This window comes from Amblyomma mixtum, chromosome 8, assembly GCF_055824585.1.
Source record: "Amblyomma mixtum isolate Tamu chromosome 8, ASM5582458v1, whole genome shotgun sequence".
NCBI classification, from domain to species: Eukaryota; Metazoa; Arthropoda; class Arachnida; order Ixodida; family Ixodidae; genus Amblyomma; species Amblyomma mixtum.
In genome coordinates this window covers 25693174-25720779 of record NC_143019.1, presented here as the reverse complement: position 1 = coordinate 25720779, position 27606 = coordinate 25693174, and the positions used below count along the sequence as shown (strand labels likewise).

Genomic DNA, 27606 nt, shown 5'->3' with positions numbered 1-27606 from the left:
CTCGAGAAGGGCCCTCCTTCGATCACTTGAAGGTCGCCTGTTCGTACCCAGATCACATTGCACATTTGCCATCTCAGCTGCCAGCTTCGAGAGCTTTCTCAAGCTGCACTATTTGCGAGTCCCAGATATTTTTTTTTTGCTGAATTGTTGTATTCTCAATGCAACGAAATTGCAACGAAGGTGTTCTGTTTGGTCCACTTTGTACTTAGCACAACTAAATTCATCGCGATGAAAGCATTTCAGTGGTGGTGAGGTTGTAGAAGTCAGGCTTTGCAGCACGTTTCAGCTAATCTACTTCGGCTGACACAACGACTGTCGAAATGCGCTACGTTCGCTAAGGCGAATAGCCTTTCACAACTCTTCCAGGCAATTTCCATCTTTGCGAGCATTGAGAAGCGATACCTGGTATTTGCAGGACCCCCTGTCGCAGCCAGGTGCAAAGCACTTCTTGCCCATGTGGACACATTACGCATTTTTTGCATTAGCAAATACATAAAGAACGTCCGATGGGAACGCGTGCGACGGTCCTGCCCATCATCGTACACCTGTAATCTTAGCTGCCCGTACCCTACCCAGGCATTTCTGTCGGCAGCATGATGTCTTGAAACGGCTCTCTAATTGGCCAGACGAACCAACAAATCACGGTTCTCGCCTCCGGTGCCAGCTGAGAGGCATCGAGGGGGCATGCGCAGTGCGATATCTGCCCAGCAGACGACGCGTCTCTCCACGGCCGGAAATGGAAGTATTCGGACACTAAGCGGTACGAAAGCTTCCACCTGCTCACAGTGAATCGGTTAAATGAAGAAAACAGGCATATATCAAGGTTGGAGTCTTTGAATGTTGGCTGAGGCTGCAAGTTTTCCACGCGTGTGTCAATGCTGCATAGCAACGCTAGCATTAGCTGTGTAGAGAGCTTCCTGAACGCTTCCTGTCCCATATCGGCAGCGCTCACTTCCGGTCACACTGTACTACGTTTAATACATATGGTACAACGGTGTGAAGGCTAACGCTCTTGTTTGCTGTGGCTACATCTGCGATCAAAAAGTAGCCCGTTCCTTGCGGTCAGCCTAACACAATAAATGCTATGCCTCCAGGCCTATTCATTGATTCATTTGTCATGATCCTAAACAAATGCGCGCTTGCTGCTGAAGTAGCACTGTCGCTTTGTCTTGCCTTTGACCACTCGGCCACAAGACGAGCGCGGAGTAACACGCCCCTCTTTATTTTTTCATACGGACTACTTTCGTACCTTTCACAGAATTGCAGCCGATAAAGAAACGGAGTATACGTGCCCGTCAGCTTCCGGCTTCTGTTGCCATTGCGCACAACTGCCGCTGCAAGTGGTAGGTCGCGAAAGCCTTTTTCTATCAGCAAACTAAGTCAACTAGTTTTGACAAAATCCGAAGCGAAATTAATGTCTGTTCTTTTTTATTACTTCCGTCGATTGATAGGTGCTCCGTGTTTCTCCAAAAGTCAAATTCTTTTACTCAGCGGCAGTGTGTCATCTAGGAATTGTGTTCGCGTTAGGCAACGTTCTTTTTATTGTAATGCATAACCAAAGGTGACGGAATGACGAGAGTTTTAGTAATAAGTTAACGCATTTAGGCCTTGTTCTTACGCTTCTATATTTCCGTTTTGTTTTTTTTTTTGCAGAGTATAGCCATCTAGAATCCTCCCATGGCGGCTGTGTCGACTGTGACTGCGGCGGCTTGGACTGTGGTGTCTGTGATTGTGGTGGCCTTGACTGTGGCGGGTGTGACTTTGATTGCGATTGGGACTTCAAAGGTACGTTAACACGCCTGCACACTCGAAACGGCTTTCTTATATCACTCAAGAAATAAGTTGGAAATATAAAGCGCTCGTATAGCTTAGCAACTAACTTCCTATTTTGATATAACGCTACTGCTTTAGGCTGGGTATTCAGTAGAAGGGTGAAGGGAAAATAGTTACCTTTTAATGAGGCCGAGTACACTGTTGCCTCAAAGTCATACCTGTGCATAAATTCACATGTTTGCAGAAATATACATATCTATACATAGCATGACATCGAATGAGCAGAGCTGACTGGGTGTGAAAATTTGTGAACATTGAGTCTTTTTGGCTTGTAACAGTATACTCGCGAATTGTTTCATCGTGAAGCACACATTTTCTTCAGTATGGTGCGAGCTTTGTTCACAATGCTCTCTGTCCAGGAAGACGGGGGCAGGGTGGTCACTCCTAGATGCCGTTACAGAGCCACGATGCAACAGGATCCTCTGTTTAACTTTAGACGGCGGCAAGTGATCGGGTGCCCCGTACCGATAGCAGCGCGGGAGATAATTTTCGACACCGTTGGCCTTGGAAAGCTGTGCAAACTAGGCGCTGGAGGGTGTGAGACGCTGGAAGATAAAGACAACCTTGTTAGGAGAAGGTAAGTGACGCCAACCAAGTAAAATACAGGAAAAACACGACGTTTCGGGACCGGCTCGGCCCCTTCTTCACGGTGTGACTACGGGCGAGCGCAGCTTGGCTTTTTAAGCCCCTGTGTGGAGGACCTGCGGGTCAATGGCCGCAGCCCATGGACGTAGGATGAGGGGAGAGTCCCCAGGGAACGATTAACATTCTCTCGTGTTTGCTGTATGTGCCACGACTCGAGTAGAAGCCTCCTGCGTGGGTTAGCTTCCGTTTCCAATACAATGGTGCTGTCGAAGTCAATTGGGTGGTCACACCCTTCACAGTGTTCGGCCACGGCGCTGCGTTGACGATTCATGTGACGGACGTCCGCTTTGTGTTGGTTCATCCTTTCCGCGAAGTTCTTCGTTTCCCCTATGTACGACGCCGGGCAGACGGAACACGGAATTTTGTACACGACGCCCTGGGCCTTTTCTCTGGGCTGCCGGTTTTTTGGGCGGGGGAGAAGGCGACCGATAGTGCTGGTCGGTTTGTGCGTTGTCAGCACCCCTTCTTTTCCGAGAATGCGACCGAGCGTCTCGCTCACGCCTCTCACGTAGGGGACGCAAACACGTTTCCGCTTCTGGCATGCGTCTGAGGAAATAATAGACCGGATTTTGTTTTGCCTTTCTTGCTTCCTGATAATGCGCCGGATGAATGAGCTTGGGTAGCCGTTCTTTTGGAGGTCAGAAATGACTCGGTTCTTCTCCTTCCTTTTATCTTCACTTGAGGAACATATGGAGTCGGCTCTCTCCAGTAATGACGTCACGACAGATGCTTTGTGCGGGATGGGATGGTTCGAATCGAAATGTAGGTACCGTCCTGTGTGGGTTGGCTTCCTGTGCACCGAGGACTGCAGGCCTTTGTCGTGCCTTGTAAGTAGGACATCCAGAAAAGGCAGGCTGCCCTGCTGTTCATGTTCAACAGTAAATTGTATGGCCGGTTCAACTGAATTTAGATGACTCTGGAGGTTTTCTATCTCTGAGGTTTTCACCACACAAAAGCAGTCGTCTACATAACGGAGGAATAACTTTGGCTTGGGATTAAAGGAGGAGAGGGCCCGGCTTTCGACGTCTTCCATGGTTAGGTTAGCCACTGTGACTGAAATTGATGCCCCCATAGCAGTTCCGGTTGTTTGCTTGAAAAATTCTCCGTTGTAGGTGAAAAAGGTACTGCGCAGACAGAGGTCGAGAAGGCGACATACCTCATCGACGTTGAGTGGAGTTCTCTCGTGCAGCGTTTGGTCGTTTTCGAGTGCGCGGCGAGCGACGGACACAGCAAGGGGAACCGGTACGCAGGTAAATAGCGACACCACGTCAAATGAGACTAGGCTTTCGTCTTCCTCCACGGTAAGGTTCGAGACAAGTTGGACGAAATGCCGCGAATTCTGTACATGCGTGGGTGTTCTGCCGGCGAGCGGCGCCAGTACCTTGTGCAGGTAGTCAGAGAGACGTCGCAGAGGAGACAGGGTGAAGTCTACAATTGGCCGAAGGGGGACGCCAGGTTTGTGAGTTTTAGGTAGCCCGTAAAAACCTGGAGCTGAGCCGTTTCTGGAGATGAGGCGGAGGTAAAGCCATTTGAAATCAGGATGCCGCTTGAACATCTCTGCCAGGGTTTTGTTGAGTGTTGCCTGAGTGTTTGAAGTCGGATCCTTGCGAACCTTCTCATACGCCCCACTGCTCAAAAGGGCTGACGCCTTCTCCTCGTAGTCGCGTCGGTCCATCACCACTGTAGAGTTGCCCTTGTCTGCCGGGAGTATGACGATGTCGGTGTCGTCCCTGAGACCGCGTAGGGCTTTTCGTTCCAGTTGAGACAGATTGCTCGGAAATTTGGGGGGTACCTTGGCGATGACACCAATCGCTTTCAGGCGGACCTCATCCCTGACGTGCGGCTCCAGGTGCTGGATCGCATCTTCAACAGCCGCGACTAGTTTTGGGAGGGCGGGACCAGATGATATGTTGAATCCATGTCCTTTTGCGAGAACAGAGGATTCGGGCGGTGTTAAGCGACGGGAGGAGAGGTTCTTTACAAAGCCAGAGTTATGGGGGTCAGGCTGTTTCTTCTGCCGCTGCTGTAGGGCAAACAACTTCTTGTTTTGACACTCACGATGTTTGTTGGCTGCAGTGGAGGCCGCTTCCATGGCAAAGGCGTCCACCCGCGGGAAGAGCTCAGGCATCCTGTGTTCTAGTTGGCGGCGCGCGAAGAACCGGTCCAGCTCCTTTTTGCGGAGAACGGAATGGCACTCGTGTATCCGCGCACTTAATAACTGTTGCTCCGTTTTGGACACCAGCCGTAGGCCTTCTGCGGTGGTTACAGGGCGCTTTAGGCGAAGGCTCACGGGTATCACATCCTTTTCCTTGCAGGTCTTGTTGAAGTTTAGATGTGTCCGGAAGACAGCAATACTCTTGGTGATGTTGACGTATCGCTTCACTAGCTGCATGGTCTCGATGCCGAAGTCTTGGCGTATAGACTCAAAAGAAAACATTCGACAGAAGTCTGTCTGGTTGGGAAATTTAATGTTAGGAGAAGGTAAGTGACGCCAACCAAGTAAAATACAGGAAAAACACGACGTTTCGGGACCGGCTCGGCCCCTTCTTCACGGTGTGACTACGGGCGAGCGCAGCTTGGCTTTTTAAGCCCCTGTGTGGAGGACCTGCGGGTCAATGGCCGCAGCCCATGGACGTAGGATGAGGGGAGAGTCCCCAGGGAACGATTAACATTCTCTCGTGTTTGCTGTATGTGCCACGACTCGAGTAGAAGCCTCCTGCGTGGGTTAGCTTCCGTTTCCAATACAATGGTGCTGTCGAAGTCAATTGGGTGGTCACACCCTTCACAGTGTTCGGCCACGGCGCTGCGTTGACGATTCATGTGACGGACGTCCGCTTTGTGTTGGTTCATCCTTTCCGCGAAGTTCTTCGTTTCCCCTATGTACGACGCCGGGCAGACGGAACACGGAATTTTGTACACGACGCCCTGGGCCTTTTCTCTGGGCTGCCGGTTTTTTGGGCGGGGGAGAAGGCGACCGATAGTGCTGGTCGGTTTGTGCGTTGTCAGCACCCCTTCTTTTCCGAGAATGCGACCGAGCGTCTCGCTCACGCCTCTCACGTAGGGGACGCAAACACGTTTCCGCTTCTGGCATGCGTCTGAGGAAATAATAGACCGGATTTTGTTTTGCCTTTCTTGCTTCCTGATAATGCGCCGGATGAATGAGCTTGGGTAGCCGTTCTTTTGGAGGTCAGAAATGACTCGGTTCTTCTCCTTCCTTTTATCTTCACTTGAGGAACATATGGAGTCGGCTCTCTTCAGTAATGACGTCACGACAGATGCTTTGTGCGGGATGGGATGGTTCGAATCGAAATGTAGGTACCGTCCTGTGTGGGTTGGCTTCCTGTGCACCGAGGACTGCAGGCCTTTGTCGTGCCTTGTAAGTAGGACATCCAGAAAAGGCAGGCTGCCCTGCTGTTCATGTTCAACAGTAAATTGTATGGCCGGTTCAACTGAATTTAGATGACTCTGGAGGTTTTCTATCTCTGAGGTTTTCACCACACAAAAGCAGTCGTCTACATAACGGAGGAATAACTTTGGCTTGGGATTAAAGGAGGAGAGGGCCCGGCTTTCGACGTCTTCCATGGTTAGGTTAGCCACTGTGACTGAAATTGATGCCCCCATAGCAGTTCCGGTTGTTTGCTTGAAAAATTCTCCGTTGTAGGTGAAAAAGGTACTGCGCAGACAGAGGTCGAGAAGGCGACATACCTCATCGACGTTGAGTGGAGTTCTCTCGTGCAGCGTTTGGTCGTTTTCGAGTGCGCGGTGATGGACCGACGCGGTGATGGACCGACGCGACTACGAGGAGAAGGCGTCAGCCCTTTTGAGCAGTGGGGCGTATGAGAAGGTTCGCAAGGATCCGACTTCAAACACTCAGGCAACACTCAACAAAACCCTGGCAGAGATGTTCAAGCGGCATCCTGATTTCAAATGGCTTTACCTCCGCCTCATCTCCAGAAACGGCTCAGCTCCAGGTTTTTTACGGGCTACCTAAAACTCACAAACCTGGCGTCCCCCTTCGGCCAATTGTAGACTTCACCCTGTCTCCTCTGCGACGTCTCTCTGACTACCTGCACAAGGTACTGGCGCCGCTCGCCGGCAGAACACCCACGCATGTACAGAATTCGCGGCATTTCGTCCAACTTGTCTCGAACCTTACCGTGGAGGAAGACGAAAGCCTAGTCTCATTTGACGTGGTGTCGCTATTTACCTGCGTACCGGTTCCCCTTGCTGTGTCCGTCGCTCGCCGCGCACTCGAAAACGACCAAACGCTGCACGAGAGAACTCCACTCAACGTCGATGAGGTATGTCGCCTTCTCGACCTCTGTCTGCGCAGTACCTTTTTCACCTACAACGGAGAATTTTTCAAGCAAACAACCGGAACTGCTATGGGGGCATCAATTTCAGTCACAGTGGCTAACCTAACCATGGAAGACGTCGAAAGCCGGGCCCTCTCCTCCTTTAATCCCAAGCCAAAGTTATTCCTCCGTTATGTAGACGACTGCTTTTGTGTGGTGAAAACCTCAGAGATAGAAAACCTCCAGAGTCATCTAAATTCAGTTGAACCGGCCATACAATTTACTGTTGAACATGAACAGCAGGGCAGCCTGCCTTTTCTGGATGTCCTACTTACAAGGCACGACAAAGGCCTGCAGTCCTCGGTGCACAGGAAGCCAACCCACACAGGACGGTACCTACATTTCGATTCGAACCATCCCATCCCGCACAAAGCATCTGTCGTGACGTCATTACTGAAGAGAGCCGACTCCATATGTTCCTCAAGTGAAGATAAAAGGAAGGAGAAGAACCGAGTCATTTCTGACCTCCAAAAGAACGGCTACCCAAGCTCATTCATCCGGCGCATTATCAGGAAGCAAGAAAGGCAAAACAAAATCCGGTCTATTATTTCCTCAGACGCATGCCAGAAGCGGAAACGTGTTTGCGTCCCCTACGTGAGAGGCGTGAGCGAGACGCTCGGTCGCATTCTCGGAAAAGAAGGGGTGCTGACAACGCACAAACCGACCAGCACTATCGGTCGCCTTCTCCCCCGCCCAAAAAACCGGCAGCCCAGAGAAAAGGCCCAGGGCGTCGTGTACAAAATTCCGTGTTCCGTCTGCCCGGCGTCGTACATAGGGGAAACGAAGAACTTCGCGGAAAGGATGAACCAACACAAAGCGGACGTCCGTCACATGAATCGTCAACGCAGCGCCGTGGCCGAACACTGTGAAGGGTGTGACCACCCAATTGACTTCGACAGCACCATTGTATTGGAAACGGAAGCTAACCCACGCAGGAGGCTTCTACTCGAGTCGTGGCACATACAGCAAACACGAGAGAATGTTAATCGTTCCCTGGGGACTCTCCCCTCATCCTACGTCCATGGGCTGCGGCCATTGACCCGCAGGTCCTCCACACAGGGGCTTAAAAAGCCAAGCTGCGCTCGCCCGTAGTCACACCGTGAAGAAGGGGCCGAGCCGGTCCCGAAACGTCGTGTTTTTCCTGTATTTTACTTGGTTGGCGTCACTTACCTTCTCCTAACATTAAATTTCCCAACCAGACAGACTTCTGTCGAATGTTTTCTTTAAAGACAACCTTGTGTTGCTTGCACTCACGGGGTACGTGGATAACGTGCATGTAGTTCCCGGTTTCTGCCACTCGCTTCTCAAATTAAGTCATTTTTTACGAAGGCGCAGCTCCCTCCGGCAGGCCGTAGATAAACAAAGAACGCGTCATTTCTAGGGCAGGCGAAAAAGCCATCCGGTGAGCTAAGTCAGGGACCAAGAGACGGTGTCACGACGATAGTGAATGCCGTAGGCTGGCTATCATGTCGTTCGCTCACAGATTCTCTCATGTAGTGGAGAACTTGGTCAAGAGGTACGATGTTGGGGTTGTATTCTCAGCGACCGTGAAACCGGCTGGGCTCTGTCACCTATTGGACAGGAAATTACTGGCTGTTGTCCACAATAACCGGACAGCCTGCAGAACTGAGGACATGTCGCTTTTCATCAAATGTAGAAAGGGTGCAGTTTACAGAATACCATTGTCATGTGGTAATGTGCACCTCAGTCAGACTGGTCGGTGCATGAACGTGCGGTATTTTGAGCACGCTAATTCACTAGGCAGAGACTCACTTGATCGTATCCCAGTGCAGTGCCGAAAATATAAGGAACGCCACACTTTTCGAGTACCACATCCCGCTCTGACATCAGGGCCAGGAGACGCTCGAGTTTGGAAGACTTCTTCCTTATAAAAACGCTAATCGGTGCGTCAGTCAGCCTGCAGTGGCCTTGTTAGACGAAGAATTTCGCTACCCAGATAACCGTGTACCTTACGCTCCTGACTGATAACTTTCTGTACTTATGTGCTCCATGCTTTCTACCCCTTCACCATGAGGACGCGACGTGCGGTGCTTCCGGCTGTTGCCTGTACTTATACCTTCACCTTTTCGCTAAACCTTCAATTGGTGTCTTCTTTTTTTTCTCGTGTCTGTCCCGATAGTATGCGTTGTTTTTTCATCATGTGCTCTACACGGATGGATGACTGGGAGACAAGAGCTTCCCTTTGAAACGGGGTGGTGGCAGTTCTCACCATGCTAGCCTTTTTTCTCTATTTTTCTTTATTGTGCAGTAAATTGGTCTCAAAATTCCCCGCTTTCTTTAAATAGGTTTTCCTACTCTTCTAATCTTATGTCAACTCTCTGCTTTTGAGCCAACAATCCTGCAATCGCTTTTTGCTAACTTACACCGCTGATTTATTTACATGAACATCGTTATCTCTAAACCCTAGGACCTCAGGGAAAGTGACTGTGCCTGCATCAACATCCGGAAGGGTATCATCACATTTGAGAATGCGGTATTCAATTGTTTCTACGTATTTCCCACATGCAGCACATGTGTCATCATCTTCGTTGAATTTGTTTGTTTTTTTTTGTAGCGGCGCGTTCTAAGTTACCCTCACCTAGCTTGAAAGAGTAGGGCATTGCCTCCTGAGTTATCATACAACAATTCCATCCTGACCTGCCTTTTCCAATATCAATAGAGTTCTATACAGCACGCTTCTTTTCCATTGAAAAGAACACATCGCCAACTCTTGACGCCCCTTGGCGCCCTCATGACGATTCTTGTGTAGACATCCACGTCCCGGACGCTGGTGCACACAGGCTGGGAGCTCCTCCGACCTGGCGCTACCCGGTATTACAACAATATCGAGTTTAAGAGCGAAAGCTCTATTACTTCCAAGGTCAATCTTGATGCGCGTTTGACCTTGAAGCCTCGGAGAGCAAGCAAATTAGGTGACTCCGCTGGCTCCACCGCTGTGATAGCACGTGACCAGGAGAGAGCAAGCTGGCCGGCTTCGCCGTTAGCGCTGCAGTCAATGGACCCAAACCTGCGGCCGCTACGTAGAGGAAGCCCCGATTCTAAATGTCACCAGTGTACGCGACCGGATCTTTGGGGCCGGTTATTTCCTCAAGGCCCCCTAGCCTTCCCAAGCGTCCAAGCCCAAGGCCCCAACCCTTAATTTCCCTTGGGATGCCTTGAGTGTCAACCATCACGACGTCTAAACTGCAGGCGACAATTTAAAGCTCTGAATAGCTGGCCGAGTTGAAACTGACGATATTCTGAATCAGCACTGGAAACACGAAAGCTCTATTATGCCCTTCGTCGTGATTTTATGCAGCTCCTAGAAGTGCACCTTTAGACGGAAACCAGACCGACAAAACTTGCGGGCAAAGAGCGCGCAATTGTAGTCAATAAATTCACTCCTGCATTTGAAAAAAATCATCGGCGGCGATAACGATTCGTGCGACGAAGTTCACGCTAGCAGTGTGGTTATGGGGTGTATTGAAAGTGTGATGACTGAGACCTTGGAAGCAATTAAAGCGAGTATGAAATGTCACTATTTGCAGGAGGGGCCGGAATCCATGGATATGAATTTAACGCCGACAGAGGTGACGACATCTATGAGTGTGGACTTACCACTGACCAAGAGGCCGGGATCCAGATGTGAGAACGTCCCGTTGAGTGGCTGTTTATGCTGGCATAGTTCACAAAGCCTGAAACCTCTTTCGGTTTCCACTGGCTTCGTGCACAGCCTGGAAGAAGTACATTCGTAGCAGTCACTGGTGGACTACAGTAAACACATGCCCGACTATTTCGAAAAGCAAAAAACTAAAGGACCAGCCGTCGCATTTTTTTGTTTTTCAGAAACCACCTTTTTAATTTGATGCTGTTATCTTTTCAAAAAACTTGACTCAAGCTGGCAAGTTGAACAAAAGCATTGATTCGTGCACTAAGTTTCTTCTCTCTGCATTCCTGCCAACATTTGTTCCTATTAAGAACGCATACCATTAAAACGTGAACAAAGTTACCTTTCTAATGAGTTCAAAAATTTTCTTTTTACGTAGCTCGAAAGGCTGCAGCGGTCGAGCAAATATTGTGAAAAATGGTTAGTGGCCGCGTTCTGCAGAAAACCTGGCGTCGTTATCGTCGGCGTTGTCGTGAGCGGTAAAGCACGTGCCCCACCTACTTTTTTGTCACGTGACCCTGTGACGTCATCACAACGTACCTACCGTAGCAGATGGCAGCCTGCCTACCGGATGGGAAGCAAACTGCCCGCCGTCGCACGTCGAAGTTAAATTACTGATCGGCCGCGAAATATTTCAGGAAGAGCAACTTGGTTGTCACAAGCCCCACCGGTGTCAGTGTCTGAAAAAATTGGGAGAAAACTTTGGCAACTAAAGTGTTCACAGGCGAAAGCCGAGGACACTATGCCGTGACGAGTTCCGCTGGATATGACGTCACACCGTTCCCGTGGCTATATCGATACCCAAATTATAGATTTTTCTGGAATCTAAAGTGCTAATTACGCTTAATTACACATTTTACCATGTAATTTGACACAAATTCGACGTTTAACCGACCATTCTGTGACAATTTGAACTATGGGGTGCCGACTTCCGGTGGATGTGACATCCCACCATTCCCTTGGCTATATCGGCGTCCGCGCTATTTCGACGCAATTTTGACATTTTTTCCTAATAATAATTAATTAATTAATCTACAGTCATATAACTTGGCTTCTAGATTAATTTTTCCCCTCTATCTGAAGCAACCTTTGGTTTTCTTCTATTTTTTTCAGTTGCCGAGTTCAACGCGTGTGACACGCTTTGCTAGCGGACGACAGTATGAGCCATTAAAGGCTTTCGCCTTAATACCCATCTGTCGGGGCAGTGGCGCATCGCTTAACCGGTGGATCACTGCATCAGTGCTGTTTGATGAATCCAGTAATCTGTGAATGTAGAGCTGTATGGTGAACCTAGGCAACAAAGAAGGAGTACTTAAGGGAGGGTCTCTAGTGATATCGCATCGCGTACTAGAGGGTAAAGACTAAGCTTTAAGCGATGGTGAAATAAAGTGCAGTGTCCTCTTCGGCGAAGTAATACGCAGAGAACACCCAAGGTCGGTGAAGAGATGTATTAATGCTATCACGTCATACCGTATGACGTGATATATGACGTCTTTCATTTTGGTGGCAGTACATACATTAAAATTCGCTAGACAAATGTGCACCACGGTGACAATTGCTCGATTGTTTCCATTTTAATTGCGCAGTGCACTACAGTACTTAAGACACAATGTCAAGGTAGACAAGAATTGAAACTGCTCTCGGTACATTTAAGTGCACAGGATTCATAACGCATGAAACCTTTTACAATTGCGGTATCTGCAAATGGAGTTGCGCCCGTGAATTCCGCGTTACGTGGTGAAAGGTGAGCGGAAGGCCACCGCGACGGATATCCTGTCAGTACACAAACTTTTTTTACGTTGAAACTTAAGTGGCGAGACTGAGGAACACCTTGTGCAGTACTCAGTTTCTTTTGAACTTAGCCCTTAAAGACGTCTTCATTTATTTATCATTTGCATAAATTCTATTGAGAGTACAAAGAAAAACTACTAGTAGCCTTCGCGATGAAGCTTCTTTGAATCCCCAGAAATTGCGGAAAATTCTAGGGCTAATATAGTATACCTGAGTTTGAAAACGAAATTCGAGGCCCGTGTACTGTGCGATGACAGTGCACGTTAAAGAACCCCAGGTGGTCGAAATTTCCGGAGCCCTCCACTACGGCGTCTCTCATAGCCTTAGTCGCTTTGGGACGTTAAACCCCATCAACCATCAACCAACCAAAAAGAATAGTTCTATGAATATGTTAAGACCTTCTCATGCTTAGTATCCCAGTGTACGCTTCTAAAGCATATGCTCTCATTTTTGTTCGTCCGTGCTTTAGGTGTTTACACAAATTCCTCTCTACAGAGGAGAATCGAAATATGCTTCGATCCTGTGGTTATGCTTAGCCTGTATAGAAGTGCACTTGTGCACAGGAGTACTCGTTAGGACGAGTCGTAATGTGTTGTACGGCCACCTGGAACTGAGGGAATCTTGCTTGCGACCCGGTAGGAAGGTTCCCACTTGCAGCGGTGGGCAGGTAGTGACGTCATCGCCCTGGTGCGGAGTGAGCCGAAGGTATAAGTTTAGAAATTCCAGTGTTTTGTTAACTGATGATGTGCCGTAACCAACAAAGGCAATCCATGTAAAATCCTTAAATAATGTGACACCTACGGTTTTGAAAGGTGATATGGATTCTAAGGTCTCGTCAGTGATATTGTGTTCAAAGCCACGTGTTCTGTGGTGACAGGCAATGAAGAGAAGACTGCATTCGCTTGGGTTAGGTTATGTGCCAGCTTCCAGCCACTGCTGCATGTCGTTAACCTCCTCTCGGAGTTCTTGGTCGCGGTGTCAGTTAGTGGGCGGTAGATCAGGCAGTCTTCAGCGAACATGCAGTATTTTGCCTGATACATGCTGCGGAAGGTTACTAAATTTTATCACAAACTTAAGAGGGAAGAACGGGTCCTTGTGAGGCGTCTGATGTTACAGGAACAAGGCTGAAAGACTGGTTATTTGCGATGGTTGATTGAAAGCGATTTGTCAGAAAGACTTTGAACCTCATTAACCCCAAGATGTAAGTGAACTGAGATTATTTTAGTATTAATGGTTGCTGTTTTACTTCGTAAAATGCCTTTTCGCATTCCAGAAAACTAGGTCTACGTAAATATGAGGGTCTAGATTAACATCTAAATAATTGAGGAACATGGCTAGTTGTGCTTGGCAAGAATATCGGCTCGTGATGGACCGACAGTTGGAAAGAAACAGACGCAAACACACACAGGAGTTGAAACGGAAGATGCGGCAAATGAGAAATCTACTATCATCGCATTCAACCCTTAAGTTGACTTAAGCATCCCCAAAGTTGTTTTCACACGCTTCCGCAGCGGGCTTTGATAAGCCTTCAAATATATACGACCCGCTTATAACAGAGGCCTTTCTAAAAAATTAGGCAATGGCTTAGCTCGGCTATGCCAGGTTATGTGTAGCGTGAGCTTTGTTTGGCCTGATCCCGAAGTGGATGCCTGGAAGTTAGCGGTTAACAAGAGGAAGAACGAACAGGCTAAGGCCAAGCGCGCAACGGAGACGCACTGGCACTTTCACTGAGTTTCACCGTATAGCCCGTCGATCGGCGAGTCTCTTTACAATGTCTTGAGGCTGTTGCTGAGAGGCCCTGGCACGCCGCTCAGCCTTCTGGCGTCGCCGCTTTGATAGGCGTTCCTCCCGTTGCTCTGTCGTCTCCGCTGCGCGCTTGGCCTTGGCCATGTTCGTTCTTCCTCTGGATAACCGCTAACTGCCAGGCAACCACTTCCCGATGCGGCGAATTCACCTTTTCCGTTCAGCAGCGGCTTTGCTTTCCTTCTCCACGGCTGTAGCCTGGCTGTTGTTTCTCACGTTCCTCTCGTTCTTCTTGTCGGCTCCGGCGCACCAGCTGCGCAGCTGTGACGTCACTCACTCCTGGCGCATGCGCAGCTTGGCTCATCCGAGCTAACGCGAAACTGCTAATCCACGGCCAGTGTAGCTCACGCTACAAAAATGTGGCCGAGCCGCGCATGTGTTTTGACGCACGCTGGATCGCAGCCGGCCATTCCGCCATCGTGGCAACGTTCTGAAACTCAATTCCTTCCATCGCTCTGTCGGCGCAGTTTCCTTTCATCGCCACCACCACTGGTCTGTGGCCTCGTCTTTACTCACAGGACGGCGACTGTGTTGCCCTCTCAATGTCTCTGGCACCGCTGAGTGAACTGCGCCCCTTCGACTGCCGGCCGTTCGCCACTTAAGACCACCGCTCCACTGCCAGAGAGTATAAAACCAGACACTTAGAGCAACTAAAGGAAATTGCGCATACCCTTTGCGCTATCGGGCTATCAGTCGTCGTTGATCTCGACAAAATTAAAAACGCTGAGAATGTAGAAGGGTACGTCCTGTTGCCAACATTTTGAAATGCGACCTGTAAAAAGCTACTACAAGGAACACAATGAAAATACGGGACACCTTACATTTTGGGATATTTAATAGTTTCCAGTATCTCGCCGATACCGGGTGACAAGGACAGTTTCATCGCTTCAGTTAATGGCTACATGACATCTGAAGAAAGTGGTTATTCGGCTTATTAGTGGCTTGATATTAGAAGATAGTACTAATCGTTAGTGAATGGCATGCTCCAGTCACAAGAGAAGATCATGCGTATGATTCGCAACCTAAAGAAAATGGATTTTAACATTCTCTAGCATCTTCGTTTGCCAAATCAATGTATTCTGAATGTAACAGTCTGAACATGCCTAGAAATGTCCAGAATTTCGAATATTGAAAGATTGTAAGGTACTGTTAAGGAAATACTGAAGGCAATTGTCCATTCTTCTGATGCGTAGCAAAAACTTTCTTCTAAAGTTTTTCTACCGCTGGCATTGATCAGTTAACACTGTTATAGAAAACCAATGGGGAATGTATTCGGCTATAGCAAAAACGCTAATAGAAAAAAAATGCGAGCTACGGACGGAAGATCTGCGGATATATTGATTTTTGTAGTGAAATGTAACAACATGCGGAAAACTATTCATAGATACCTTCGAGTCGAAAAATGCTTTTGTCAAGAATTGCTGTTTATGATTCGTTTTGTGCAGGCATTCTGGGGAACAAACAAGGAATTTTCTTGAACGAAGGCGAGTAAATATAATATTCGTCATTTCCTTTATTTTACAGAACCCACCTTTAACCGACGGCCACGTGAGTACTGACCATGCCTTATGAATCATTTATAGCGCAGCATGATACAGGGCTTTTATGGTTGGTTTCCCAGGGGGTGGAACAAAACCGTTAAGAGTGTACGTTCACAATAACGGTGATTTTGTGAAATCGGAGGGCGTGATTATGACAATGTTTTTTTTTATAGAAGCCTTGACGTAGCTAGCATAAAATTTAAACAGTGATTCAGCTACACAAAAACCTAAAATGTTATTAAAGCCGCGCGCACGATTTGCGTCCCCTTAAGAATTAAACTTATGCTTGCATCGTTTCTTTTTTCTGTAAGAGAGCTTGATTTAGCAAATGTATAGCCTTAAAACAAATTTATGGGAAGATTAGACTTTGGAATCACTTCAAACGCATTAACAAAACCGTGTGGCGTCTCATTCCAATATGAAACGAAAACGTCCCTTCTTTCAACTCCGTTATGCTTCCCAAGAAAGCGATTCTGAAACGTTGAGGGCATAAATCTGCGCGCGTTAGGCGCTCTCGTTCCTAAGTGGCGCTGGCCCTATAATGTGGGGCCTGCAGGTTCTGAACAAGGTAGCGTCGCGATATGGTAAAAACAATATTTCACGGCTATCGGCGCTACCCAATAAGCACCAAGTGTAATGAAATAGTAAGATTTGATTTCATAGCGGGATGAGCAAGTACAGCATTGCATGCACCACTTTAGGCTGTCGCTTTTATCTTGCCGCGTTAAGATACTACAGCACTGAACTTCCTTCAACGAAGGCTAGTAATGTAAAGCCTATGTCTGTTCCTTTGCTTAACAGTCAACCAAGGTCCATACCGCTCTACAGGTGAGTGCGGATCTTTCTTGATCAAAAATGTTTCTGTATAGGAACATGAAGGAGTGTTAGAGTGCGATCAGTTTCACAGGATGGTAGAGGAGGCTGCGAAAGTTTGCTGCTTTCAAAATATGTAAACAGATTTTTTTGGCAGCGCAGAGTATGGCCATGGCAGTTTTACTACAGTAAATGAGTGCATTCTCTACGTTTGCAGCGTTATGTCGTAATTCAGCTACGCACCGTCAGAAGAGCATTACGGCCGGCGTTTCTTTTTACATTTCGTGGCACTTTACGGAGTACATGTACCTTGCCTAGCTCTATCCCTAAATTTGATAACTTCAGGGATATATTTATCTCTGCAAACACAATGAGGTAAAATTTATTGTTTCCGAATGATTTCTGATTAGAACTTTTTAAATATTTATAATTGCGTTCCCTTCAAACGTTCGAAAATTTTTTCCTAATTCCATAATATTTGCCACTTGGGTGCACCGGTCGCGAGAAAGCCGTGTGGTGTGCATATGCGAAAGGCCAATGAAATCGTCTCTTTGTTTCTACCGCTGTTCGTCTTCGATAACACTGCACTGCTGAAGCATGGCGGACCAAAATCTGCTTCGATAAGGCAATCTGTTCCAACTGAATAAAGTGGTGCTCACGGGATGTGAGGAAGGTAGCGTTGCAGTATGACAACAATGCGGCACCTTTAAAAGTTAAAATTATATCACGGTCACAAAATGTATACTTTGTTTCTTGCGCAAGCCGCATGACATTCACGGATTCATGCTTGCCTGTAGGCCTAAATACGGACAATATCACTTCTAGTTCATTCATTCACCCATTACTAAAGTCTTCTGCATCGATAATATCAATTTTCAATTCTCTCAAAAGTCCACCGCTTCACCTTCACGCCAGCCGTTTTCACGCAGCAGGCAGCAGTCTTTTTCCTCGTGTCTCGTTACGACCTTTTACAGGGACGAGCAACGAAAGACTGACTCACACTAAGTCGCCTCTGCCGACAAATAATAGCGAGTTTATCGTGAAAGTTTAAAACAAGCACATGTACCCAGGCTCCGCCCCGAAGGCACCATCAGTCACGACACAATATTGGATAAAATAAGGCTCCGCTTTCGGTTGCCAAGATCGCGAATAGCGCCGGATTTCCTTCAGGGAAGGCGAGTAAGGTAAAACCTCTTCTTTTCTCTTAATATAACAGGAGGCATGGGCGGATACCGTCCCGCAGGTGAGTGTGGAACATGCTTAATCAAATATATATTTTTTTATAGAACCATGAACGAGTGTAACGGTGCAATTGGCTCCTGTGAAGGCTGCAAAAGCTTTCTACTTTCAATACAAAGCGCAGGGTGTAACTATGGAACTACAAGGCTTAAGCAAAAACATACTTCCAAGGGTTTTAATAGACCAATTCTACATGAGTGGAACCATAATGAATAGCTGAAGCCAAATTGAATATTTAGAATAAACTAACACCATTCACGGGCAGAAATTTTATTGCGCAAGGAAACGAAAACATAATGAATGCATTTTTCGCCCAAATAAAGAAAATTTAATCCGAGTTGTGCAGAATAACCACGTCTGCTACTAATACGAATATGAGGACTCTGCAGCCTGCAGCTTTTAAGAAAATCTGTACATTAGTGAGAAAAGCAGTGATCACAACTGAACAACCATAAATTTTCAAGTTAACTTTCAGCTCTAATGCCAGCTGCAATCATTTCCAAGCTTGCTATCAATTTTCAAATGGATAGTTTTTGTTACAGCTACTTTAAAGCGAATTTTTGAACATCATGTTTGAAATCTTACCCAACCTTAAAAAGCACTAAAGTTATATTAAGGCGAAAGCCTTTAATGCCTCATCCTTGTCGACAGAAGGTTGTCACCAGAGGTGTCACGCCTTTTCTAGTCAGACCAGAAAGAAAATTTTTTGTGCACGATGGGATTCGAACCAAAATCCTTCCGTTCCGCAGCCGAGCGTTTTAATGGCTACGCTACTTCCTGCCAAGGCGTACGTAGTTCTCTTTGCCTAGGACGCTGGAGAGTGCTTGCAGAAAGGCTTCGAATCAGACGGATGCCTCCCAAACGCCCTCCAGTGTCTCCAGCATTTAAGATTCATAAGCAATTGTGCACTTAACATCTTAAGCGCACATCCGTGACACAAGAAGCAACACCGCGCTAAAGGCTTTTGCTGCACTGCACTTTAGGTCAACAGAGTTCCCCCTGAATTTTTTTTCTCAGTGAAAAAACATTGCATTTTTTGCATCAGTTTATGGATTGGCTTCTCTTTCTTCGCATGATGACACTATAGTGCTGCATTTACTTCAACGACGGCGAATAAAGTAAAACCTCTCTCTGTTCCCTTCATTTACCACGACACATGGGCGGACCCCGTCCATCAGGAGGAGGTAAGTGCGAAATATGCCTGATCATGTGCATATTTTGTATTACATCATGAAAGACTTTAATACTGCCGTGGATTAACCAGAATGCTACAAGGGTCTGCAAAAGTTTTGTAGTTTCAATTTTTCAGTTGTGTTCTCGTATGCTCAGGCTGTGAATATGACGGCTTGGCTTCAGTACAGGGTTACTTTCAGCACGTTCACAACATATCTGTCGTAATCCGGCTACGCAACACCAGAAGGGCGCTATGAACGGTGCTTTGGTACATTTGGCGGCATGCTAAAGAGAAGATTTGCCCTTGCGTCGCTATTTCAGTCAAATTTATATTACTTTAGAGGCAGAGTCATGTCTTGAGAAACACTGGCTGTAAATTTAATTTGTGTTTAACCAACAATGAGAATTTATTGGGCTTTTACAAAAGCATTGCCTTCGTACACTCTTTCTACTGCAGCCCATTTACATTCAACATGCTTGCTCCCATCGCCAGGAAAGCGTGCGGTGTGTAATTTGAGACAGAAATGAAAGCGTCTGTTCGTTTCAACCACCATTATCCTTCGCTAAGACAGCGCTTCTGAAACGGGGCTGACCGAAATCTGCTCAGGTTAGGCACTCTGTCCTCAAAGTGGGGATATTCCATAATCTTGTGCCTACGGGTTGCAAGGAACACAGATTTGCGATATGAGAAATTATAGATTCTCACTGCTCCAGGCACTACATAGTGGAGACCAAATTTCATGGAGGGGGAACCCGATTTGTCTAAAATTCGAATTTTTGATTTCTCAGCCTTCCAGATTCTGTTTTAAAGTTGTGTAGCTGGGACATCAAAATGTTTTTTTTTGTTTCCTTTTCGTCGTAACGTCCAGCGAGAAAGTTGGAATTCAAGGTGCTTTCATTTGCATTTTTCTCAAAATGGAAATTTTGGAAGTTTATATCCCTTTTCTCAGGAATCGTAAAGCGTTAGCAACCAATCGAATTGGTCCACAGATAACAGTCAGTCCTTTTTATTTCACTGGAAGTGGAATCGATATTTTAAGTAAATATGAAATTTCATTTAAAAAATTTTTGGGTACACATTTTATTGCATTAAATAAGATTTTTGTTAAAAATAGATGCTTTTAATTCCATTTGTGTAGAATATTCATTTCTGCTCTCTTACGGAATATCAGTACTCTACAGTTAACAAAATTTATTACATAGGTACACCAGGCCAAGTTTAGATGGTCGATGGTTGCGAGATACTATTACAAAATTTACGGAGCGTGCTGTAGTGGAAAAAACAAAGAACGAAAGCAATACCACTCAAAATTGAACCTAGCTCCGAGCACTAATCCAAGACGAATCAATTTCAAAAAGTGCTAGCAGTTTTTATAGCCAAAGTGTTCGTTACCACTCGTCGAGACCGAATTTTTGAAAACCATTTTCGGAACATCGCCTCCCCACCATCCCCTCCGGCGCCCCTCTTTTAAAAGCCATAGAACTAAGTGTCTGAACGGTAAGTTCAGGCATCGCATTTTGTGCACCTGTTTACACAGTCACTTCTCTTCTTTCCAATTATGACACTATAACGTTGCATCTCCATGAGCGAAGAGCGGTAAAGTAAAATCTCTCTCTCTAACCGCAATTTAACAGGATACGGGGGTATGCAACATCGTCCCCAAGCAGGTGAGTGCTGACCTCTCTTGATCAAATAGGCCTTTGTGTAGCATCATTTATGGGTGTAATGTGATGGGTTCTGCTGGTAGCTGCCAGAGGCAGCAACAGTTCCGCACTCTCAAACAAAAGCTCATTTTCCTCTATGCATAGAGTGCAACCATTGCAGCCTGGCTTAAGCACATGGGCGCTTTTCGAAAGTTTACAGCATTATGCAGTAAATCAGTTACGCTCTCCCAGGAGAGTGTCGAGAGGGGCGCTTTTGCATTCTTGCATATTAAGGTGAACGTGCACTCTTGCATCGCTCTTTAAGTTTTGCATTCAATGCACGGACAGATTTGCATCAGTAAAAACCTTGCGTTAAAGGGACACCAAACCGGAATAAGAAGTCAAACTATGCTGTTGGATTAGCGTCATCTGATAGCGAATTAGCCGTTCTTACCGAAAATTACTTTTTTATAAGCGACATCACTAGCAGATTGCTTCTACTGCAGCTGATCACGTATTTATGCGCTTTCTCAAGGCATGTTATAGAGCCGTCATTCGACGAATGCCCTTGAAATGCTAGGAAAGCAGTACGGTGAGCGTAGCCCGGAATGCAGAGAGCCTAAGTAAATCATCGCCACGAAACAGACGAACGAGAGACCGGCCAGATGAAAATACGATCGCTGAATCTTTCGCCTTGCATTCTGTACACTCAAACTGAGCGGGGCCACTGTACTCTGGAAGTTCCAGACTGCAAGCTCTCAATGGCATTCCCGTTACGTCGTGCTCGCTAGGAGCCCGGTTTAGTCGTTTCGTTCTTCTTTGAGTAGTCGAATCGGCTACTTTGTGCAGGCTGCGGGTGTTCTGAAATTGCACATGCATTTTTTTAGCACGCGCTAATGCAGAAACCCGCATGTACGCGCGTCGTGAACGTGTGAAACGCGATACGAGGGCGTGGTCTTCCAGGGTTTCTGCGCAGTGGTAACGCGAATACGCTTTTACGTGGCTGAAAAATATCAGTGCATTGCCACATGAATGCACTCTCACTTCTCATTTGGCTCTTTAGAGACATAAAGAAGTTTCCCAGCTCCAAGCACCATGCATGCAGCACGTTAGGCACCGGCACGCAAGGCCACGTATGAGCACCGTTCATGCTTGTGTTCCTTCTCTTCGACAATGCTGTTGCATACAGATGGGACAAGCAGATCAACTGATATTAAAGATATTCACGCTCCCGCGAAAAAAATGTTAAACTTGCTGATGTGTGCTCGCCAAGAATATGCGTGCACTCTATGACGACAGCTGTAGCCGCAAGACGGTAGACGACAGCTGGGCGGAAGGCACACTCAAACTTTCACGCTTGGGGCCCTCAGGAAACAACTCACGAAAGTATAATTCTCAAAGGCCGCAGCAAAGTGAATCACAGAGGTCATTTGCCAGCACAATGGTCGGAGTTTCTTTTTGGAACGAGAAATGTTATCAATGCATTTTTATCCAGCAGTTTCTTGAATCGCATCTGCTTGCCGCGCAAACACTTCAACACGGAGAAGGCGAGTATGCTCAAATCTGTTTCTTTTTATATTTACAGTTCGCACACAGCGTCCGCACCGCATCAGTGAGTACTAACCATGCTTTATCAATTATTTTGAGCATTGGCTAATAAAGGTCCGCTGTGTAGCTGTGCTTTCAAGCCAGTGCCGCAAGAGATGTTAACGACACACTCACAAAAAAAAAAATATTTTTTGAACGAGAAGGTTCTTGCAGCTACAGCCTTCTGAGAGCCGTTGCATTTTGTGCAGGCTTGTAAGACAAATTGTGCCAGGATTTATAAGACTGCATCAAGAAAGTCTAGAGAATGGAGTTCATGTTCAATCTTGGGCCACGAAAGGAGTAAACTTGTAGCGTTTCTTTTGTATACTTTTCTTGTAATTACATGCAAAAGGCTTTTTAAGAAAAATTCGCCTTCCAAAACGCATCTGTGTATGTTTATTAATTTTAATTTTCCTCATTTTTGTAATCTCAATTTCTTCGTATATTCTATCTTCTGATGGCTTCATTCGCGGAGACTAGCTTGCACCAGTCGCCTTAAACCAGTGTCCGTATTATTCAATACGCAAAAAATGGCTCTTCATTTCTACCCCCCTTCCTTAGCTAAGCCGGAGACTATAAAAGGTAGCACGCTGATGCAGCTATGATTTGGGGCTGTCTCCTCCACTCTGTGGAGGCAGGGGGCACTGCACAAATGGAGAACATATATGAGGGACTAAAAGAAGATAACGCTCTCCTCCCTGATTTTTGCAGTCAGAGGAAGGATGGACATGGATTAAATCGGCACTGGTAAGTGGGGACTATGCTTCTTCAAACATTAGTACGGTTGCATCAAAAAGGCGTGATGCATGGCAATGTTTTGTAATGATTGCTAGAGCTGACAATAAAAAAATCAAGAATAAAACTAGTTTTAGAAACTATATTGTAACTACAAAAGGTTTGTTTTGGTGCACTAGTAGCTTCAGTATGCATGTATCATATTTCATGCCCTGATTCAGCTAAGTTCTGCATGAACGCGTCACGAATGGCGTGCCTGCTATTACGGTGGCAAGTTAAGGCGGAAATATGGCCTCGTTTAGTTAGTTGTTCGCACTTTCATAGTTATTGAAGTTTAAATTAAAAATTTGAACTCCTTAGAATCGCATACTTTTCTGTTATCCCTTCATGTGTGACGATTTGATTGCGATAGTCGCTTGAAAGAACGTGTCTTTCTTGAGACCAAACAATAGAAAAAAAACTTAATACTGACCACATTCCTCTTTCACTAATCTTGCGATCCTAAAGCCTTGGAGCCGGCAATGTGGTCGGATTAAGATATTTCTCTTTGAATTCAGAGTGATTACATCGGATTAGGAGTGAATGCGCTCGCCGCGATTAGGGGCTTTCCTGCTCCCATCCCAGGCAGGACGAAGAATGTGCAAATTTCTTACAGCAACATGTCTTATGGGAAAGTTTTCATAGCATCCCGCCAAAATGAATTGTCAGTATGCAAGGACATCACGCATGACATCTCTGCAATGCTCGAAGCAACGCGCTACGTTCAATGGTCCAAATACCGAGACGCAAAGGGTGTCAGTATAGGGACGTGTCACATACTCAACTAGAGAAGAAGACAAGCGAAAATGAATGTGTATTGTACCCAATATAGAAAACAGCTGTCGCTGAATCTCACCTTACACAGCAATGAAAGTTCTTTGAGTCACTTTGAGTCTAGGTTTCGATGTCCGCAAACGCCGATAAAGGTACTTCGATTTCTGCAATGACGCCGAGAAACAAAATTTCGCAATGAGTTCCTGTAATTAATTCATCGTATTTGAAGCCTGGATACATCCTCTCCAGGCCAGAGGTATTTTGCTTATTGATTTTAAATTGTTCTCCTCCGCAAGCCGCGGTCCCGTTAACCCAGCAAGTTCTCATATTTCATCTTGCCATCCAACTCTCTGCAGTTCTCCGGTACGTTTGCATAAGTGTGCTTGGCGAAAGCCTTGTGGTCATCCCACTGCCGCTCCCCCGAACCGCTCGGCGCGGATTCACTGGGCCGCTTTGGAGCCATGCGTTTCTCACTCACTCGACTGCAACGAGACGTTTGGAGAAGGAGCGGCGGTGCAGCTGCCACCGCCGACGCACGCGCGCTCGTTCTACCGCTCGTTCTAAAAAAATTCAGTTGTAAGTTCAGCGCTGTGTGTGTCTGCTCTCCTTCTTGGTCTGTGTGTGTTTGCGCTGTTGAACCATCACTATGAATCTGCACCAACTAGCCCAATCTGCAGTTCTTCTACAGTTCTACCGCTGCGCCCCACCGGCGCGCCGGTTGCTAAGGAGGGGGAGGAGGTTGCGCCGCAGCGCGGAGTAGAGGCCGCAGTAGGCACGATTCCCGCGCACGGACGGACACCGAGAGCATGAGCCATCAAAGGTTTTCGCCTTAATACCAGCGGCTGCGATTTCTAACGATCCCTTCCTTTACCATACCCCTTGGTCCTCTGCGATTGGTTGATGCTTTCGTTGGCGTAGGGCATCCAAGAAGGCGTCAGCCTGGCCGTTGCACAAACACAGTAGTGGTACCACTTACTGCACAAAAGTGGCCCCGCGCTCGTTTCATACTGGCAGACAGGCGCCGATTCCCACGAATGACGAAGTATGACGACGTGTTTGAAACGTTTCAGGAGCCTTAGCGTAGGTTGTGCAATAAATCGGTTGTATAACAGCAGGAGGATGGCTAACGGCGGCGATGCAACCAAACCGGCTGTGTGTATTGTTGGCTCTCATGTTCCCCACCTCCTGTGTCCTTGGTCAAATTGACGTCACGGACACATAGAATGGAAAATGGATGGATCATCACAAAATTCGGCCCCAGGTCTCAGTTCTTAGCGTGAAAATTACTCAGAGGAGGCAATTTTTAACACGAGAGCTGGGTAAGTGCTGTGTCCATTGCAAAGCAAAAAAGGGATGTAACCTGTTGACAGCCTAATGAAGAGTACCGCTGACAACCACGATAATGAAAGATTGTGAGTCGCGTCAGAACACTGATTTGTTTTCTTCCTGGCATCAAGCTTCTATTGATATTGTCTGCTCAACAGGAGTCACAAAGCTATTAATTACACATTCGGAGATTCCATTATACGAGTAGGAGCTACCATTTACTAAGACAAACTGGCAGTTGTTTTTAGCTGGACGCATGCTTTCAGGGGAAAAAGAACAACTTAACAATAACTGGAGCACAGGACACTTTGCGATAGTCTCAGACGTCGTCCTTCCAAGCCCGTTGGTTGCATTGGGGCGTTAGGCCCAGCAATTTTACATTTTAAAATCTATATTTGTTTGCGGTAATGTCTTGGTTTGTATAGCATGATTTTTATTGGAAACTAGGCGCCAGGTATCCCGCAGCATTTTGGACATCAATCCGGGCTCTCTTAATTTCTCTATTATTGAGGAGATTCTCAGTTTCACTCTCCTTCCTATTTGAACCGTCTTTTGAGCAGCCTTTAACAAAGAAACTGCACATGACAATATCTGTTCACTGCTTCCCTGCTATTTGCATCGACATGCTGACTAAGACTTTCTAACGCAACAGGAAAGTTAATCTTTATAAAAAATTTAAAGCCGAAAGTCGCCTTTCCAGAGTATAACTATAGCGTGGTACGACCGCGGAAGTTATGCAGTTGCGACTGAATGAGAAGGGTGAAGAGTGTGAAAAAAAAAACGTGAATACGTTAATCACGCTGTTATCACTTAAGCAAACGAAGAAGAGGCTCGCACAGTTGATGTATGTGAGGGCTTGGAATGCAAAAAGAAATAGCGGAACTTTCCATTTTTGTTCGACCTTGTGAACCACGGAGCCCTGCTCTTCGCAGCGGCAGCAAACGAGTGCCACGGTTTGGACAGTGAGGCTAAGAACCGGCATGAGGCGAATGCGTGGAAGAGAAAACAGGAGAGTCAGTAGCCAGGCGCCGATGTCACAAAAAGTTTCGTCACAGGAAAAATATCCTGTTTTATTTGATTTTGTGTCGGTTGAATAAAACTCAAGGGTTTTTACGATACTTATAGTAGCGTTCACTTTACGCACATATTGTGTTGAACAAGCTGTGATAAATTTAGTATGTGATAAAGATCTAGTCCGCCGGATCCGCCTTAAGTGTCGTAACCCGACAAAGCCTAACTATATGAAAGAACCATGAGGAAGGTTGCGGCTGGACTCATGAACAGTTTTTTATGTCCGGCAGCGTGACTGCTAAGTGTTTTGTGTTCCTGCTCGTCGAATCATGGTCTTCTGTGTCACCCACCTGTATGCGGTATATGCCCTCTTAACTGACGTGACACATATATCATCTCCTTCAAAATCCTCGGAGGCCAGTACCAATTTTCGCGCGTATATCCGACGCAGTTTACCCCAAAATGGACTAGTTGAAACACCTGGTCGTAAGAGGCACGATGCTAAACGTCTAGAGTCTCACTCTCCAGGCACAGCTCTCCGCAAAAAGGGCACGAGTAATAGAAACAGAGGCTCAACGCGAAGCTCCCGAAAGGCATCATGAAGCGAATAATAAAGTTCCAGTGGAAAAAATCGCACCACATGGTCCGATACAGGCCACAGTGCAAAGGAAATTGGAAACTCCGTCGAGGAAAGGAAGGGCAGAACGAGCAGTTTCTGTAGTTGACCAGGTGACATCTCATGCGAAGGAAAGCATGTAGACGCCTCAGTCGGAATGCCTCATGTGGGTATCACGTAACAAAGGCGCCGTACCATGTTATAGATGAACACCACCCTTGGAACTGGCGGTTTAGTTGTTATTGCCGGCAAACAAACTTTACTTCCTTGATGAAGGCACATTAATGCGTCAGAGTAGACAGGTGTCGCAGAACGTTTCACTTTTAACCAATGAAGAATTACCACTGCTCCAGAGTGTCGGAGAAGTCGCAAACAAGTACCGTCACTGCTAGGCTGTTTTAAGCTGTTCTTTAGAATGCAAGGCAGTTGGAATGTCTTCTTTCCACGGCAGACAGCAAGGCTGCAATAAGCTTATATTTTTTACTTTTTCCAGAGGGATCTACCGACCAGAGGAGGTGCCGGGAAGATGTTCAATATTCTAATGACTACTCTGGGCTTGTGCGATTCAAATTCTGAACTCGGGACTTCTAGAAGGCTTTGAACGTTTGATAAAGGCTAAGCAATCAAATAAAACATTTTATTTCCCTCAGTTCGGCGCTTCGACTGATTTTGGTTACACAAATCATGCACTAAGCAAAGACTAAGCAGGATATTCCGAAATCAGCTCGATCGTGGTAATACTGTGTGTCGAATCGCATGACCGAAGAGCCATTGACAAGCAACTGGATATACCGCAGGAATCGACTAGCCCGGTAAAAGCAACGTGAGCATTAAAGCGCAAGTGCAGGAAAACTGGCTCCACTTGTTCGATTCGGCAGCCCTAAGAAAAATGCACTACAAGAAAGACACTGCCCATTTCAACGCGAGAGCGTTAAGGAGCAACAAACAAATCGATGAAAAATCCCCAGAGAAGAATCCAGCAGGCAGGTGAGCCACCTAGGCCACGTGAGCTTG

The 27606-nt window shown here is 46.6% G+C and overlaps 2 protein-coding genes across 8 annotated transcripts in view; one reads left to right on the top strand and one right to left on the bottom strand.

The window, feature by feature from the left end:
* Positions 1-27606, bottom strand: part of LOC149331763 (membrane metallo-endopeptidase-like 1) — a 607819-nt gene that overhangs the window by 425850 nt on the left and 154363 nt on the right. The window lies entirely within an intron of this gene.
* LOC149331767 (uncharacterized) lies at positions 1278-27220 on the top strand. Of its 7 annotated transcripts, XR_016285099.1 has the most exons (11): positions 1332-1561; positions 1654-1785; positions 10382-10478; positions 15619-15642; positions 16437-16463; positions 17665-17691; positions 18775-18871; positions 20496-20528; positions 22090-22116; positions 22803-22838; positions 27086-27220. XR_016285099.1 is itself a non-coding variant. In XM_089556859.1 (10 exons), the coding sequence occupies exons 7-10, from the start codon at positions 18844-18846 to the stop codon at positions 27166-27168; spliced, it is 171 nt and encodes a 56-aa protein (XP_089412985.1). In that variant the 5' UTR covers positions 1278-1343; positions 1654-1785; positions 10382-10478; positions 15619-15642; positions 16437-16463; positions 17665-17691; positions 18775-18843; the 3' UTR covers positions 27169-27220. The 7 variants fall into 7 exon arrangements, 6 of the variants coding, with proteins under 6 accessions (XP_089412985.1, XP_089412986.1, XP_089412982.1 ...); XM_089556859.1 differs by lacking the exon at positions 22803-22838 and having other exon boundaries at positions 1278-1343; XM_089556860.1 differs by lacking the exons at positions 16437-16463; positions 22803-22838 and having other exon boundaries at positions 1278-1343.

Excerpts from the sequence above, each read along its gene's own strand:
- LOC149331767 (XM_089556854.1), top strand. The coding sequence starts at position 1,678 with ATGGCGGCTGTGTCGACTGTGACTGCGGCGGCTTGGACTGTGGTGTCT. Across the intron at positions 1,786-10,381 it reads TTGCGATTGGGACTTCAAAG|GAGGGGCCGGAATCCATGGA; the intron begins GTACGTTAACAC and ends CACTATTTGCAG. Across the intron at positions 10,479-22,089 it reads CAAGAGGCCGGGATCCAGAT|TTCGCACACAGCGTCCGCAC; the intron begins GTGAGAACGTCC and ends TTATATTTACAG.